The sequence below is a fragment of the Aspergillus costaricaensis genome (assembly GCF_003184835.1).
Source record: "Aspergillus costaricaensis CBS 115574 unplaced genomic scaffold BO79scaffold_29, whole genome shotgun sequence".
NCBI lineage: Eukaryota > Fungi > Ascomycota > Eurotiomycetes > Eurotiales > Aspergillaceae > Aspergillus > Aspergillus costaricensis.
Window position 1 is genome coordinate 183,352 of NW_020291829.1, and position 17,183 is coordinate 200,534.

General features: G+C 49.0%; 5 protein-coding genes across 5 annotated transcripts; 2 read left to right on the forward strand and 3 right to left on the reverse strand.

Annotated features, from left to right (window-relative positions):
• Positions 1–1,435: 1,435 nt before the first annotated feature.
• Positions 1,436–3,003, reverse strand: BO79DRAFT_257939 (uncharacterized protein; the record flags this gene model as incomplete). The annotated part of the gene is made up of 2 exons (XM_025686269.1): positions 1,436–2,064; positions 2,358–3,003. The coding sequence occupies 2 exons, from the start codon at positions 3,001–3,003 to the stop codon at positions 1,436–1,438; spliced, it is 1,275 nt and encodes a 424-aa protein (XP_025536626.1).
• Positions 3,004–4,442: 1,439 nt separating this feature from the next.
• Positions 4,443–8,752, forward strand: BO79DRAFT_289588 (DUF3433 domain-containing protein). Its single transcript, XM_025688796.1, has 3 exons — positions 4,443–4,802; positions 4,888–6,741; positions 6,791–8,752. Exons 1-3 carry the CDS (start codon positions 4,667–4,669, stop codon positions 8,623–8,625), a joined length of 3,825 nt encoding a protein of 1,274 aa, XP_025536627.1. The 5' UTR covers positions 4,443–4,666; the 3' UTR covers positions 8,626–8,752.
• Positions 8,753–8,901: 149 nt separating this feature from the next.
• Positions 8,902–10,290, forward strand: BO79DRAFT_239630 (ketopantoate reductase family protein). Its single transcript, XM_025684937.1, has 5 exons — positions 8,902–8,982; positions 9,036–9,129; positions 9,184–9,238; positions 9,295–9,494; positions 9,554–10,290. Exons 1-5 carry the CDS (start codon positions 8,942–8,944, stop codon positions 10,130–10,132), a joined length of 969 nt encoding a protein of 322 aa, XP_025536628.1. The 5' UTR covers positions 8,902–8,941; the 3' UTR covers positions 10,133–10,290.
• Positions 10,291–11,806: 1,516 nt separating this feature from the next.
• On the reverse strand, positions 11,807–12,771 carry BO79DRAFT_289590 (uncharacterized protein). Its single transcript, XM_025688797.1, has 3 exons — positions 12,429–12,771; positions 12,292–12,370; positions 11,807–12,238 (listed from the first exon to the last, which is right to left on the reverse strand). Exons 1-3 carry the CDS (start codon positions 12,456–12,458, stop codon positions 11,910–11,912), a joined length of 438 nt encoding a protein of 145 aa, XP_025536629.1. The 5' UTR covers positions 12,459–12,771; the 3' UTR covers positions 11,807–11,909.
• Positions 12,772–15,585: 2,814 nt separating this feature from the next.
• Positions 15,586–16,987, reverse strand: BO79DRAFT_231152 (uncharacterized protein; the record flags this gene model as incomplete). The annotated part of the gene is made up of 3 exons (XM_025684137.1): positions 15,586–15,809; positions 15,870–16,186; positions 16,332–16,987. The coding sequence occupies 3 exons, from the start codon at positions 16,985–16,987 to the stop codon at positions 15,586–15,588; spliced, it is 1,197 nt and encodes a 398-aa protein (XP_025536630.1).
• Between the last annotated feature and the right edge of the window lie 196 nt (positions 16,988–17,183).

Below are 17,183 nucleotides of genomic sequence, written 5' to 3' on the forward strand. Positions count from 1 at the left end.
GCATGGGAAAAATGAAAGCCCCTGGCTTCTGACTCAGCATAACGCCCAATCACCGCACCGCCCTGGAATGCAACCATTGGAACAACAGAGGATGAAAAGATCGTATTGTTCGGACAACCAATAGGAACAACGGGCTTCTTCGAATCCAAGATTCGGCGTTGTGTTCAAACTCTAATCTATCATTTCCCCCTTTTTCAGAACATGGTCCGGTGCCTGAACCTTGGAACCGTTGGTAGTAATCTACAGCGCCAATACGCATATCTGCCGAGCCCGGCAATGTCACGATGGATGCGACTTCACCTTCATACGAGCCTTATCATACCCCGGGCACATTGTTGACCCCGCATATAATTTGTATGCTGCCTAAAGGCTCGACTCGGCGTTTATATCAGCAACAAATCAAGGACAGAGGCATAATGCGGGGTTGCGTCAGCCAAGTCATGGGTCATGCGTTGTAGCGCTTATCGCGCATCGTGATTTGACGGCGGTCGCGCTGCTGTCAGCCCTGCCAAGGGTGTTTTGATATAGCGTCTTTCCTCGGTAGCATGACCAGCACATCCATGGACATGGTGTTTAGACATGAATTGGACGTCTGGGGTGACATTTGTCGCGAGTTCTTTACCACGGAACAGTAGCCTGACATATGTACGTCTATCCTAGATTTGATGCTAGTCGCCGTTGGCTCCACTCGGCCATGATCAGCGGCAGCTGGGTTGACAGAGCGTGGCCGAGATTCGCCGAAATTCCGGGGGCTCCGGGCATTCTCCATCCACTGTGGAGTAGTGGACAAGTCTGTTCGGACGAGTGCCCAACGACAAGACATTGCTGTAGCCGAGACACTTCAATGGTCGTTCCGGAGTGTATGACAAGACCTTGGCTCATTTTAGCGTACATGTTTCAGCTGAGCATAGCCACTGGATTCCTTGTCCTGGGGTCTGTGCTCTTTCATGGCATCCTGACCGGGTCCATAATATGGCTGTGCCACATGCAAAAGCCACATCTCAGGTGCTGCACTGGCTCTTCATATCATGTGAAGTGGGTCCCTGACCTCAACGGACATAGTAACCTGATAATGTGTTGTAGAAGGTTTGAATCCTACCTATTCTGGGCCTGACCAGCTACCCCTTGAAGTGTTTCACTATTGTTACTGTATTAAACAAATGTCAGCATCTACATACTACGCTATGTGTGGGAATTGGTAAATCAACATCATTTCCATACCACCCGCTACTGATATATTGAATCACGGTGGTGCTACTTTGCAGGTGCTCCGCAGGTTAAAGTAATAAGAAGTCCAAAAAACACGGTCAACATTCCAAATTACCAATGCATAAGAGAACGCAAGGCCGCGTATATTATAAAAGACAATACTTTGAGTGAACAAGTAACAAACATGAGGAAATAATGTAAGGACAGATTGCTGGTCTAAATGATATCAGTTCTCCCACCGGCAAACCCGAGAATAAGGCTGGCAACTCGACACCGGTCCAAGCGGGCTACCCCAGCTTGTTCCCGGATGATGAGCACCAATTGACAAATCACTCCTCATTGCCTTTTCCTTTTTCACTGCGCGCAATTCATCTGAGCACCATGACATGAGGTCATGCGATACTGCCCGTGAGACAGCTTGACATCCCGGTTGTTGAGGGGAGCCATCGAAGAACGCGGTAGCCTTGTTCTCTGTCTTTTTCTTTTCCGGTAGTATCGTCGAAATTTCTGCGGTCTCATTCAAGGAAGCGTTATTGTTTTGCTCCGCAGAAGACACCATCATGGACTCATATATATAGAACATTAGAGGCACGCTGCAATCTGTCCGATAAATATCCTTGAGCCTCGAGTTGAGCATCCTATCCTTATCCCACATTACTATCCCATACTTATATGTTCCGAGATCCTCCCTAAACGCCGCACGGCATGTTCGAACGCTTAAACTAGAAAGGCACGCCTGTGCCAGATTGGGGTTAGGTACTGGAGAGCGACCGCGCTCACGGAAAATACCGGCAATTCCTTTCTCCATGTTTGTATTGCAGAGTCTCCATGTTATCGGGAGTACGCCCTCCGTAACTGGTAGGTACAAGTGTAAGTAACTTGGATCGAGTGCTCGGCGAGCCAGTAACAGCATGGAAGCTTGATGACACTCCTAGAAGAGCCGAAGGTGAATCAGACCAGGTAAGAGCAAAGAATTGAAATAAGGGAGCATACCGTAGCATGTCTCACATGTTTCTTTGACCACTGACTGGCCCCCTCATTATAATATCGAAGATAGTATCCAACGCGGGAGAGTCTTCGAATCGGGCCCTTAGTAACTAACAACCATTTAGAGTCCAAGCCGATACCGCTAGGAGCGTGCAACTTACATTTGATGTCACCAAAATAAGCGCTCACGATGTAGAGCTGCTCCAGGTCAATGCAGTTTAACAATAGCTTCTCAGCCACAGACGTCTCCAGGGATTCGAAAGTACAGCTTCCACTGTAATACTGATAGTGATTCAGCCTAACAAAGCAATTCAGGCATGCTTGCCGTATAACCAGGTGAGCGTAGAAGGATCGGGCTATGCGGGCCCATTCATTTCGCGATAAGGGAACACAAACCTCTGTCTCTCCGAACGAGTTGTGGAACTCTTCCAGAGCCTTCTTGCTGCAATCGTCTATGAAAAAGGAGAGATGTCTGTGGACGAAGAGTAATTCCTTCATTTCACATAGATCCCAACTCCATTTGCGGAGCGTCTCCGTGGGATTCCCCAATCGCTTTCTAATCAGCTTGTGGTATTCAATCACATCCCCGTGCGCTGATTTGGCGGTATCTAGGGTGAGTATGGCATATGGTAGTATCTCGGGCGTGATGGTAGTATACAGACATGTTTTCAACACAGGTGCCTCATACCCCTTGTAAGCCAGATAGAATGGCCGACAGCTGCAAATGGCAGAAGGTAGAGAGTCGATATCAAGGTAACCGAGGATGATCTGGCGAGTTTCGAGCGATAGAAAATGGATTGATGACATTTTGTGGCAGCGTCTCTATATCCTGTGCGAGATGTTACTTAACAGTTAGGTGTAGATGAACTGATTAGTGAGGATGCATGCGAGTGCTTTTGATGAAGAGCAGGGATTGTTCTTTAAGGAGTACATATATAGGCTCAACACCAACTGTCTTAGTTACGGAGGACACCAAGGGATTGTGTCTCACTTGATAACTATCCCCTATCAAACAATGTATAATGTGGTTCGTTTCACGGATATCTCCTTTATATGGGATAATATAAGTTGGTTCTCTATAGAAGGCGGGGTTTGTTACTCGTCACCCAACAATGGCTTCTTAGTGCCTGGATAGAACAAAGAAATTACGTATGACTATTTTAGTACTATACTTCAGTCATCTTCTAGCACTTGTTGCTTTGAGTCCTCGGTAGTTCCCATATTGGCAAATTTTGTCTTTGATGAGGGGTTCTGTATCTTCTGGGTATATTGTTTCTATCATGTGCAACTGACAATACTATGAGCTATTACAGTGGCGATAAGACATGTAGAGGCAATATAGGGTGTAGGAGCTGACCTAATTTAGGATAAATATCAAGTTGCCCTGGGGAATGACTGCTACTTTCACAGAATTCGAAACGCTGAGAAGTTGAAGATGATCTAGTACTACCAATGTCCTTAGCACCTATATATATATATATATATATCGCAGTGCTAGGAGACGAATATCGTGGAGGCACCTTCGATAATCTGGTTGTTGCTTTATGATATCACAGTGTCCATCTTTAGAGCCATGTGACAATACTGACTTGACAAAGACAAGATACAGTCATACCAAGAAACATGATGCGTTGTGTCTTTTTCGATACCATTTCCGTGTTTCTCACGTGACTATTTCCACGAAGGGTTCAAGTGGATCCTCAGGACCAGAAAGTGGATATTTGGGCCTGAGTCCAGACAGTCAAAGCCGAATTCTTCCCTTCCATTGTGGGTTTCCCAGCGTGGTGCGGTCAGCCCACTTCTGCCCACTCTCAACAAAAGCCCCAAGACCCTACATCGGGAACCCTGCGCTCGCTAGTCCCGAAGAGGTGCCCTGTCTGGCCCGCTATTCGCCAGATTGGCCCAGACGGTGGTCGATGCCTAGCCGATTGGGTTTAGTGCCTGAGCCCTTGCCCAGACTTTGGCCCCACCCAGCAGTCCCTGACGAACCAATGGAGTCTACATTTCAGACCCTGTCAGATTCTGATTGGGGGAGAGACGGCTGCTGTGCGGTCTGTGATGGGCCAATGGGTGGGGAGTCACCAGCCTAAACGGGCAAAACGGCAAACATTTGTTCAGTGAACAGCCAACTTAGTATTACTTAGTACTAAGTCCCTCCCCCCCTGCCGCAGCCCGTGACCCCCACCGACTACGCAAATCAAGAATTGCCGGCGAGATTCAAACGTCGATCGTCATCCTCGCGGCCTCTTCTCGCCGTTCCTCTCTTTCCTCACTCCGCCTGCTTCTCCCTCCCCCTCCTCCCCCTTCTTCCTCTCTCTCCTTTCGCTTTTCCCCCTCTCAATCCCCTACATCGCGTTCGTTACGTCGCTAGGAAGGTTATTGGCAGCTTCCACCATGTCCTTTCCGTTTGTCTGTCGCATCACCCATCTCCAGAGATGAACCCGTTCTGTGGCCCCGTCGACTTCCCTCCATGAGCCATCCCTTGGGCGATGACACAGCATCCGGTCCGCCTCCGACACCGCCGTTTGCCCCCAAAAGAGCATGCCCCTCAAGCATGTTCGGAGGCCTGGAAAAGAGTCTGTCCGATGTCCGGCTGTATATCTCCCGTAAGTCTAATACTGCCTATCGCATGCTCCTCTACTGGCTATCTACACGTCTTCCAGCAGGACTGACCCAGTTTCATGCCTTTAGAGCATCTTGGCCTCATCCGCGCCAGCCTGCATAATGGAAAACCCACTACTTCGGGAGGATGGCGGCCCGTTGCCCTGCGTCCCGCATACCTCTGTTGGATTGCTGCGATCATGTTTGCGATGCTGATCACGCTCGAGATACTTCGCCGGTATAGCGATCAGTATGGAGGTCTATACTTCTTCCCAGACACCGATACCGTGTCAGACGCCCAGTCGTTCGCCTACAACTATCTTCCCATCATTGCTGCCCTCATTCTTGTCACCCTGTGGACCTTCATCGATTATGATGTTCTTCGCCTCGAGCCATACTTCCAAATTTCTCGCCCGGAGGGTGCGCCGGCATCGGTTCTCTTCATCAACTACAACTTCGGCCAGTCTTTTCTTACGCCGCTCACCTCAGCCAAACGAGGCCATTGGGTCGTATTGCTCGTGTCTGTCGCTACCCTGCTCATCCGCGTGCTCCTCCCGGCTCTGCAGAGCACCCTTCTCGAACTCCGTGAAATCACCGTCGTCAGCAACGAGAACATCAAGACTTGGCCCCAGCTGCTGGACCTACATACCCAGGCTGTATGGATCAAGGCGCAGAAAAGCAATGACACCCTGGCTCTGGACTCCGTCCTTACTGCTCGTGACAACCTGCACAGCTCTCAGTCCTCCAGCTACGCAGTAGCACCCGTCGAAATCAGCATGGAAGACCGGCGGGAAAGTACGGTTTGGACGCTCAATCAAACCATTTACTGGTCTCAAATGGAGTGTCGCAACATTGTAGCACATGATCACCTATCTGTCTCCATCAATGACACATCGAGCGATCCGCCCATTCTCTCGTGGGACGTAACGGACGTGCAGCTGCAGGATATCCCCGGGACGAACGAGACATGCACATTGGACTTTCACTACAGCAATATTTTCTTTCCGACAACCGATTACTTGCAGGTTCGGTACTGGGAGCCCGTGTGGAACAATCAGTCGCAACCTGTATACAGCCGTAGAAAGGCTTTCACCACTCATGGCTGCGATGATCCCTATGATTTATATGGAGTCGTCATCTCGGTAAATGCCACCGTGGCCGGAGCTAATAGCATCAGTCAGTTGGGCTCCGAGTTCACTTCATCTGCCGGCATCTTTGGCTGCAAGGTTGAATATCGACAGGCGGAGGCAAAGGTCTCCATGCATGCTAACAGCTCAATCACAAACATCTATGGATACCGCGATACCGAACGGGAGTTGGGAGCAGACCAGCTCAATATCGACGCTTTCCAGGATCTCCTGGCCCAGCGAGCACCATATACGGGCGACATGTTGTTTATCGAATTGAATGAGACCACCGGTGATACTACTGTCACAGAGCTGCCTGTGATTAGCCAGGACCTGGGCGACCTCGAGCCGCTTCTGGTTTTGGATGCATCGACCGTCATGACGACGGACGAATTTGAGAGCAAGGTCAAACGAAGTGTAGCGGAGACGTTTGTGCTTACAATGAGTCGGCTCTTTAACCCCGACCAGAATCCGACTAATGCACCGGCCCAACGGGAGTCCACGCAAGTTGCCATTGCAGTTGTGTCGTTCGCCTCGTTGTTTTCTGAGGTGATCTTGGCAATCGCCATCTGTCTCACCATATCTCTCCTCTACTTTTACGGAACCCGACCCAACATCCTGCAGAGTGACCCGAGCTCTATCGGTGCTATGTGTAGCATGTTGACTGATGTCTTCACACCTTACAACATCCTTGCTAATCCTCAGCCCGAATTCCACCAATTCTCAACACGGCAATTACGTCAAGTCTTGCGAAACTGTTGGCTTCGATGGCAACAGGGACCAACGGGACCCCGACTAGAGATCATAACGGCAGACGGTCAGTCCATATACTCCAAGCCCTGTGGACTCCAAGCTAACTAGAGCAGGTTCCCCGGTCACTCTCAGTGAGCAACTACGGACACGTGTCGACCCAATGCCGCATTTTTTGGTGATACCCATTTTCATCATCGAATTTCTTCTCCTCGCTGCCGTCATCGCTGTGATGGGAGTGACGGCAGCCACACTTGCCCACGACGGGAGTTTTCAACATCTCTCCCAGTCCAGTTCCAGTTTACTGCAGGCCATAACTTCCTTTCTCCCATCTGTTGTCGCATCTTCCGTGGCGGCTCTATGCAACTCGATCCTTCGCAACATCAGCATTCTAGAGCCGTGGGTCCACCTTCAGCGCGGCATGGTGGCCGCTCAAACGTCGCTGTCTATGAATTATGCGTCACAGAATCCTTGGTCGATCTTACGAAAAGCCATCCGGAATCGGCATACCCTTCTAAGCCTCGTCTCACTTGCCTGCATCGCCAACATCCTGCTGACTGTTGTTGCCGGTGGTTTGTTCACGCAGAGACTGACGGAGTCCTATCTGCCGTCAACATCTCTTTACGTCAATTACAGCAACTCCCATTTTCTACGGACAGACTTCGCTCCGGACTTCACGGAGTTTGATTTGATTCAGAACAGCGCCACTAGCGGTGTACCATTGTTGCCATGGATGTCTGCGAACCATTCATTCGCTCCGATCAAGAATACCGACTCGGACCCTGACCTGATGTACGGGGCGACCACGCTCGGAATCGGTAGTGATCTGGACTGCAAAACCTTGGAGACATCCCAGAACTTGAGAGAAGAAGGCCAGGATACCTTTTTTGTCTATCGACCGTCCCGTGATGTCAGCCGGCAGTGCAGGGTTAATATGACGTCGCTAGTGCGCCCCAGCGACGCCATTGCCCTCTCCATCCACTTTCTTTCCCCGGTGGCGGACACGGACACCGATTTGTGTCAGATGTCGACGGTGCTGGTGGTTGGACGGTGGAATTATACCTCGGAGTCACCTTTCACCGATGACAACACCATTGCGCTCCAATGTGAACCACATGTGCAACTTCAAAATTTCTCCGTGACCTTTGACCGTCGGGGTCAGATATCCGACATAGACCCGATTCCTGGCACGGAAACCACGTCAGGAACCATGTATGAAAATGCGACGATGGCTCTAGGCCAATTTAACAAGGTCTTTGCCGCCATCCCTCAGAGCTTCGTGGGGGAGGAACCGGGGCGGAACCGGTCTTATGTTTCGTCATATGACTGGGCAGGGTTTCTCGTGGCCCGTCTCTACCGGCAGCACGAGAAGATTGTTCCGCTCAACGCTTTGGAATTGATGACACAGTCGCAGGTTGTGTATCAGTGGGTGTGGAGCACCTACTTCACGATCTGGCGAAACATGTATCTGGTGCCTTTGGATGAGGTTGTGTCGGCTGGTAATGCCACGGAGATCTCCAATACGTGGACCATGGTTCCGTCGGTGCCCTCGCTGGCCATGGCGCTGGTGATCATTGCGCTAGACACGCTGGTCGTGTTAGTCGTCTTCGGCACCCGACGCGGTCGGTTTCGCGGGCCCCGGATGCCACGATCCATTGGAGCGATCATTCCCTGGGTTGCGCACAGCCGCATGCTGGGTGACTTTCACAACACCTATTCTTGGACCAATGAGCAGCGGCGAGAGCATCTGACTCGGCTGGACAAGCGATATGGTTTTCGGATGTTCCTACAGGCGGATGGGCGGTGGCGGTATGCAGTCGACGAAGAGGCGGTTGGGCTGGTCGACAAACCACCAGATGGAGGAACTGACGCGGCGAAAGGGCCGGAAGTGATCGAGATGCAGCCCATTGGAGAGTCGAGAGTTGAGCCTGGGCCTGATCATCATGAGTGATGCGATATGATTACGGATGTACTATTATACCACAAAAATTGGGCGAACGGGATAGACCGGGGTGGTTCGGAGTTTTGCCTCATGTACATATATCTGAAGAGAAATTTTGCCTTTACCCTACTTATGCAGCATCTTACTGGGTTCAACAGCCTTTTCAACTTTCCCGACGAGTTCGGACTTGTTCCGAGCGGGGAAGCACCCCCGCATTTGTTATAGCTTGGCTCTACTACTACTACTGTCACTACTATTACTCCTCTTACCTGCCTGTCAGTCAGTCCAGTCTCTAATTCAGTTTATCTTCAATCATTTGTTGCTCATGGCCAGCCAGGTTGATGTCCTTCTCTATGGGCTGGGAGCGTATGCAGTCTTCTCCAATTCTCTGCCCGGCGATGAATCTAACTGAATCGCAGCATTGGCTCCTTCTACGCCTTCATTCTGCATCGTAGTAACAAGGTTCGTCTGACTGTGGTCGCTCGGTCCAACTACGCAGCCGTCAAGGAGAATGTGAGTTATTCCAATCAAACTTGAACGAATTATGGCCGACTCACTGCCAAACAGGGCATCCTTCTGAAAAGTGCAAACCACGGCGAGCATCGATTCTATCCAGACCACGGTAACTGCTCCCTCACGCAGTCACAACCAGCACCACCAACTAACTCGATCACAAAGTGGTCCGCTCGCCTTCAGAACTCACCCACCCAGTCGACTATGTTGTCTGCACCAACAAGGCCATTGACCCAGCCGGCGCCGTCCATTCGCTAGCACCGGCAATTGGCAAGGACACCACAATCGTGATTATCCAGAACGGCGTGGGAAACGAAGAGCCATTCCGCGAGGTCTACCCATCCTGCAGTATCATCTCCTGCGTTGTATGTCTATTCCCCAATCCTCAACGCCTTCAACAGCCAACCCCACTAACCCCGCCCAGACATGGGTCGGAGCATCCCAGCCCACCCCAGGCACCGTCATCCACACCACATCCGAAGACACCGAACTCGGCCTTTACCCGAACCCCAACGTTCCAGATGCTGTGGAGGCTGAGCGTCTCAACACCTTCACTGGCCTCCTCGCCGCAGGTCAGACTCGTCACACGGTGCACGACAACATCCAACCCACCCGCTGGTCCAAAGTCATCTGGAACTGTGCCTGGAACACCTTGACAACCCTGACCGCTTTGGACACGCAAGCATTCTTACAATCCTCTGCTGATGCCATTCCCTTCACGCGACGACTCATGAGCGAGGCTGTGGCTGTGGCTCGTGCTGCGGGTGTCCCTCTCCCGGATGATCTGATTGACACTCAATTGGCACGCATTCAAGGGCTGGGGGCAGTCCGAACGAGTATGCAGATCGACCGGGAGAATAACCGGCCAATGGAAATTGAGGTGATTGTGGGTACACCAGTGCGTAAGGGGCGAGAGTTGGGGGTTCCTACGCCAGTGTTGGAGACACTGTATGTACTGTTGCGGGCTGTTGATGGAGAGACGCGTCGGGTGCAGAAGATTTGAGCGATGAACTCTTCGGTAGTCTGTGGATAGAGCTAGACGAGTAAATTCCTGCAAAGTAGAAGTGTCTCATGGCTATAGTTGATGTATACGCCTACATATTCAGATATCCTTCTCGATAAGGTATTTATCTAGGATATTGTCACATATTCATTGACAAGTGGTCTTTCACTACAGTTATTCCGTTCATCTCACGTACTTATAACCTTACTGTTCACTCTCCAAATTAGTCTGCTCGTATTCACACTACGTCTAGCAGTTAGATAAAGCTCCCTTCTCCTCCGTTCACGTCTGCTTTCCCTTTCATTGTACTCGGCCATCAAAGCAACTTTCGTTAGATCCAAAAGACCAGAAAATATGAATTGTCTCAAAAGATTATTAGTTCAATATTATACTACACTCATACTCCGTATATCCTTTCCTCGAAATCCTTGACTCTACGGAGAACAGTTGAGGAATGTCTCTACAAACATCACGGCCAGCACACAGTCAGGAACAGAACTACCTTGATTGTTCTGCGCTCGGCATTTATCAACCCTGCTACTGTGCTTCCTTTCCATGACACGCTGCGCATATGGCTGATCTGCTACGAAGGGGGCTAGCCATCAAACAATCCTATGACACACCCTAGTTCTCATCTAATTATGATGGGAAACCATCATTATTGACATCAACTTTTGCAGGTGGAACAAGTCATTTGGTCGAATCATATCCTAAAAGTGACCATATCATAGTATACCATTTACAAAGCTGATGGATATCGAAGGCCATGATCAAGCTTATCTTGCTACCTGAACGGGCGATACTTGTTTCGCCTCGTCAATGTTTGTTTAACAGAATCGCTGCACACACTGACACTCCGCAGCCTCTCTGCCACCTTGCAGATAACGAGGACCCTCAAAGAGACACAAAGAGACACGCTAGATCTTAAAAACCCAGGTCTACGAGCACCACAGTAACAGACACTCGGCGGACCCCACGCTCGGCAACATGCAGTTCAGCCTGGCGCAGCAGCTTTTCCGCCATAATCTCCGGTTGTAATTCTACCTCTGCTTTTCGGTACTGAAGTGGCTGCAGGGTACAACATATGCTTATTCTAAGCCATGACAATTGGTAGAATTTAGCAATCAGCTAATAATTACAAGAGCAGGATTATGATAGAGACTGTCCCAGGACACAGAGATACTCGAGGCAACGAAGAGTCCAAGCAAAGGGCAGTGGGAATAGAGATAACAAACGAAAAATAGAGACTGTCAACGGAGAGGATATTGTCTACTGATCTGCTATAGTGGCTGACCATTTTTGATGGAAATGTTTCCAGCGAGCAACAAGTAGCGGTTGAAGGTACTGTGCTATAATTACAGGAAGTAGTATACAATGAATTGGTGATGATGGACTGTTCTTATTATTCTCAGATCCGAGTAACTGATACAATGTCTACTTTGACTGTTTGGTTTAGCTACAGAGCAAACATACATGCTCATCCCAGGTGGACTATTATCGTCTAGCTTTAGTAGTCTACATTGATATAGAGTATATTCCTTCGATTTCCTCTAGAATCATACCGAGGAACCTAGGGTGTTGGACAGGAATTATCATTGATGGCTCATGAGACGTTCCGAGCAGCGGGTTGTGATTCTACTCAAACATTAGACTGATTGTATGAGTTTAGTCCGTCAGCTATTTGTGTTGTTCTTCAAAGAAAGCATATTTCACATTGATCTTCCCTCCCTTAACCCAGCGCCCAATATCTACCAGAGAGGTATTGACCTGGGATCAATCACGATCTTTCCTCCTTGATTTTTTCCATGACCATAGACTTAGTCTCTGTCTTAACAAAGACGACATCCGATTCGATATCCCGCTTCACAGTTACCAATTTAGAACGAGAGACGGGTGCATCCTTATCATCCAACTTGGTCTTCTTAGCCGGACGCTTGTGAAAATTGCAAGCGATATCAGGCTGTCGCTTCATGGGGGTACTGAACGGAGTAGTAGTTGAGGTCGACTTGTCACCCGAGCTGCCGGCAGTGCTCTTGGTGGGACTGGAGTTGTTCGCCTGACGCTTGAGCTTTGTTATCTGCTGTTCGATCGCGCATGCGGTGCAGTCTGTCTCGATTAGATTTGGTGTAAATATGGATTTATACTAGGGTTCAAGGTACCGCTGCCCATGTGGGTGGCAAGTCTTTCGTAATCAAGCTTGAGCTTCCCACGCATCTGCTCCAATACACCAACCAAGAGCTTCATTTGTCAGTTGTGTCTGTCAAAGATTGTGTATTTGTAGGGTCTGCTCGCTTACTTTGGCGTTGGCTTCGTTGGTCCAATACATGGTCCGATGAAGTTGTGCGGTGAGAGGTAGAAGGTGTTGGTTATCAGCTTAGAAGATGAGATTATATGATGATTTTGGTGTGTTAGATAGGAATAAAAGGGGGTAACAGCTCAATTATAACAAGTATTGCACCTCGTGATAAGAATGTTGTCATCAGTGAATGCTCAGTGTTGTGAATGTTGGTCTGAGTGGTATGCAAAAGGCAAGGCTGGTCGCAGTAATGCTTTGGAGTTCCTAGTCGGGCATCTCTATACAAGAAATTAAACACACGAGAGGTAAGCAAGCTGTAGATCATGATATGCATATGGCTCTTACGTCTGGTGATACTGGCATGGATGGTGAGATGATAAGCATCAACAGTGCCTGGATGCCAATCATTGATGCCCCTTTCACCAGGCACACATTTGAACACGTTGACCCGATCAGGAAAGGCTCCTGTTCTCGCGGTCGCTTACACCGCCTACTACTATAGTTCGCGTATCTTGCAGAATACTCACCGCCTCTCAAGCCCGTCATGCCTTAGGCAAAAGTTGTGGTCGAAATTACAGGCAGCATCAGGAACACTGTGCTTCGGTAAAAAATCCCTAGTCTACATATCCGCCTTGCTCATTTCCTCGACAGACAAAAGACTGAAATTAATTCAAACATACGAATTGAACATTCTGGCTAAGACTGCACCTACTGCTATCCGCGACCGTGCGACCGCAGTCATGTGATTATTTCTATGATTACATGATGCTGGCAAAAGGTCTCAAAGCACGTGACAAGCCGCAAAGGTCACTTGACCGTTTGTGAGCAGTTAAGAGAACCCCATGTCCTTACACGTGACGGTAAGCACTATTATTATGAACGAGTAGAGTCTTTCACCTCTTTCAGAGATATAAATCAGTCATGTTATACGTAGTCCATAAAAAGCTGAAGACCCTCACTAGTTAGGCAAGAAATTTGAAGAACATTTGATCTATGTGCCAATGCCGGTGGTTCCTTGATTAGCCACCTAAAAGATAATACTGTTTGTATTGGTAATTATACACTCACGAAGGGGCAGATGAAACTACTCAACGGCACGTGACTGGCAAGACCATTTATAGCAGGTTAAAGGCAACCAAAATAACCAAAGATACTTGGTATTTTCTCGTATTTCCCGATCATAATACTTCACCATCCCTAAGTCATACATGGCAAATTTTGCAAAACTCTGGGAATACCTGCTACGTAGAGACAAAAGTTGAATGATGTATAATCATTCACAGATATGCGCATTTCGCCGACTTGTGAAGGATGAACTTGGTAGCCAGTTCGGTAATCAGACTGTAATAGATGGGTTGACCTGAAAAGTATGATGATACGTGACTGGCGGAGTAATGAATGAGCGAAATACAGTCAACGGAGCTACTTTTACGGTCTAGCCGATCTGCACTCAACCACGTGATGGGATTGTGTACCTGTGCTTATAGTGAGTTACTGACAACTACCTTCTCGCATGTTGTGTTCAAAGTGTAAACATCTATATCGGCATGTGGGATATCCATAATCAAGCTGGACTTCCGGCCCAAGAGTCTGGCCTTCACTTCGTCTCTGTGCAAAGATCGACGATATTGCTAAGGTTGCACAACGTCAGGGCATTTCGTCGTGTCATGTGAGGCACCGAAAACTGGCTCATCTCCGACGAGGTAGAGTAGCATCATCAGCCTTTGCTACAGATTTGGCTTTTTCTCTTCTCATGATTGCTACAGGGCTCGAATCAGAAAGCTTTCAGACTCTGAAACACACTTGCAGTGATGACGGCACGCTGGAAAGTTTACTATCAATATCCGAACACTGTTCTCACGATAGGGGTAACATCCCACAACCCACAATGTAACCCTAGTGTCATCAGGAAATGAACAACGATACACATCATGTCAATACGACCGGGCGACGGTCTCGTTTGTGATGGGAGTAACCTGCATGGGTTGATTCTTGATGCCACAAGCCGAAAGATCAAGCAGTCCGAAGAAGCAAACGCCGAAGCCGCGGAAACGGAAAGGGGCCGGATGATCGACCTGTTAACAGTGGACGTCAGCATGGCGTTACGCGTCTCGGGAAAGTCTGGACCAGCAGCTTATCGTCAAAAAGCCTTCTCCACGGAGTAATTTCACCTAGCACCGGGACTCTCAGTCGCGGAAGTCGGACCTAGTCAGCAACCATTTCCCATTGGCCTTCCGACCGCGAGAAGCAGCACCCAAGTGCCATTCACAAGGTAGTACCGGCATCAAACCAAAGGTTTGCGCCACCATTCAGGCTACAGTGTGAGAGATACGAGGTTCATCGACTCTTACGTGCCCTGAGAGGCTAAGCCAGATCATATCGCAGAAGTGGTGGCAGTTTTAAGGCGCTCGTATTCAAGGCAAGAGGCAATATGGCGTAAGCCGTGCGGAAAGGAACGGGAGCTTTCAGTAACGTACAGGGATGAAGCAGAGCTTGTTCAAAGGCCAGAACTATCCATTGAGAAATGGTCACCAGGGCCAAGATTCGTCTCCCTCATGAGTTGGGCAGCAATCCACGTAACCCTGACAATTGAATGTTCCCAGACCACAGTGGATTGCAGCCACACCGAATCCTGGCAAACGGAGCAAGTTGCATAACGATATGAATGATCTGTTCGATGTATCTACGAGGAAATGCTAGGCATTGCTCCTCCCCGTTTGATCTCTTTATTCTCCGACGAGCCCACGTCATTTGTTGCACAATGCTTAATGAATGGTAAGTAGCGATCAGGCCGTACGAGGGTGGGGAGATTGGAGATACCGGACCGGTGTTCCTGCGCACCGTTCAAATGAGACATTTGGGCGGAATCAAAATGATGGGTCAACTCACCTCGCTGCTCGTTTGTCGGAGGGATAACTTGAAAGGTGCTTAGTGTAACGAGCCGTACAGCCGCAAGAAAGTTTGCATTTAGTATCTGAAGCTAACTATTACCGAGGGCGGGAGAAATGAGAGTTTTTGTTGGGGGGGGGATATAGTGATGGAAATCTAATGATAATAATAACGACGATAATAACAATAATAATAGAGAGGAAGAGAAGAGAGAGGCACAGATTGAAAGTACAGATTGAAAGAACAAAATAGAGGTAGAAGAGATCAGTCATTCCCATGCCTTAATTACCAAAACGTGACCCCGTCCAGAAGCTGTATCCCCCAAATGCGTCTGCTTCAAGGCTTCCGGGTTTACCCTTCCTTCATCATTGTCGGCAGCTTCGATGCCTGGATCCCCTTCTAGGGATTCCGCCTTTTCGCTTCCGCTGGTCTGTTCTGCCAGCACTACTGTAGCCTTCTCAACAATGGTGCTTATAGAATCGTAGTCAGAAGCTACGTTAGGCACCATATGTGAATAGACAATGCCCTGCCGTACTACAAGTATTATTTCACGGCCATTCATTGTGGACTTGTCGCTACTACTTTCCGGATCATAGCCGAGGAAGGTCATGTAGTCGCTCTCACAGTCATACAACGGTCCAAGTTCTGGCAGAAGTTGAATCGCAAAATGACCACCCAAATATGCTTCACAGGTAAGCATCACAGTGCTGGCTTGTTTGAAAACACCAATGAGATGATTTCGCCGCTCGAGGGCCTCATTCTTCTTCAAGGGCCCCCTGAGTAACAGGCTGAGTGGCTCACTAGCCAGAACCTCATCAACCAGAAAGGGTGCGCGAGCCGTGAGACGGTTGGCATTTTCTTGTCCAAAGCTTAGGTCGCCATTTGTGTGCTCATTCGTTGTTGAATTAGCCAGTCGATGCGTTTGTTGTTTCCAAAGGGTTGCAAACGTTGGGTTAGCTAGACGTCTGTCAGTCAGCTTTCAGTGATCAGGACTGGGGTCAAAGTAGGACTCACTCACTCTTGAAGAACCGCTGATAGAGACAATGCAGTTTTGTTGCGAAACATTTGTCTTCTCCTTGGTCTGCGAGATCCATCTTCCCGTCAAGGTACCAAAATGGGTTCGAAAAGATCTTCTCCATGATGAACTTGTTGATGAGGGCCTCAGCGAAGAGAGTTCCAAGGCGCTTGTGAACGGTAGCTGGCAATTGTTCTTGCAGGATGGTCCAATCCTTCTTGACACAATACCCCTCCAGACTGGCGATGATGAGGTTTGTTTTTGCGCTTGGTAAACTCCCGATGTCGTTGTTCACAAAGTAGAGGATCCAAGAAGTAAGTCGGATCCTCAACCTCTGATATCTTTGTCGGATTTGTGGCGGCTCCATATCCCAGCCCTCACTTCCAGTATTCAAAAGACGCTCTGCGGATCTGACTCTAGCCTGGTATTGATCCCTGGTTAGAAAGTCATACGAGTAGAGAGGGTGTAATTGGTCGTCCAGCTCCTGTCTCGCAGTGCTGGGGATGGTTATCTCAGTGTCCTCCGGCATCTCGAGTTCTTCGCAGGCCTCTGTGTTCGCGGGAGTTCCAAGTTCGTCAGGCACATCAGTAATTGGGGGCATCTTGGTAGTTTCGGGCGCCTTAGTGTCCCCCGGGGTTTCGATATTTCTAGGCATTTCAGCGTTTTCAAGGGTCCTAGGAGCTTTCGGAGACGAGATCTCTTGGGAGAGGCCGTCAAAGTTGGAAGATGAGAAATTCTCCTGTGCTTGTTGCCGAGCCCTGTATTGGGCCCTTGTGCACACCATAGTACAACTTATGAGAGTGAGAGCCTAGATAGATACCAGAAATTAGATAAGGGAAAGACAAAACGTT

Coding starts and splice junctions, on each gene's coding strand:
- BO79DRAFT_289588 (XM_025688796.1), top strand. CDS start 4,667: ATGAGCCATCCCTTGGGCGATGACACAGCATCCGGTCCGCCTCCGACA. Junction 4,803..4,887: donor TGTCCGGCTGTATATCTCCC/GTAAGTCTAATA, acceptor TCATGCCTTTAG/AGCATCTTGGCCTCATCCGC. Junction 6,742..6,790: donor AGAGATCATAACGGCAGACG/GTCAGTCCATAT, acceptor TAACTAGAGCAG/GTTCCCCGGTCACTCTCAGT.
- BO79DRAFT_239630 (XM_025684937.1), top strand. CDS start 8,942: ATGGCCAGCCAGGTTGATGTCCTTCTCTATGGGCTGGGAGC. Junction 8,983..9,035: donor CTTCTCTATGGGCTGGGAGC/GTATGCAGTCTT, acceptor ACTGAATCGCAG/CATTGGCTCCTTCTACGCCT. Junction 9,130..9,183: donor ACGCAGCCGTCAAGGAGAAT/GTGAGTTATTCC, acceptor ACTGCCAAACAG/GGCATCCTTCTGAAAAGTGC.
- BO79DRAFT_289590 (XM_025688797.1), bottom strand. CDS start 12,458: ATGTATTGGACCAACGAAGCCAACGCCAAA. Junction 12,371..12,428: donor CCAACGAAGCCAACGCCAAA/GTAAGCGAGCAG, acceptor TGACAAATGAAG/CTCTTGGTTGGTGTATTGGA. Junction 12,239..12,291: donor TGCCACCCACATGGGCAGCG/GTACCTTGAACC, acceptor TAATCGAGACAG/ACTGCACCGCATGCGCGATC.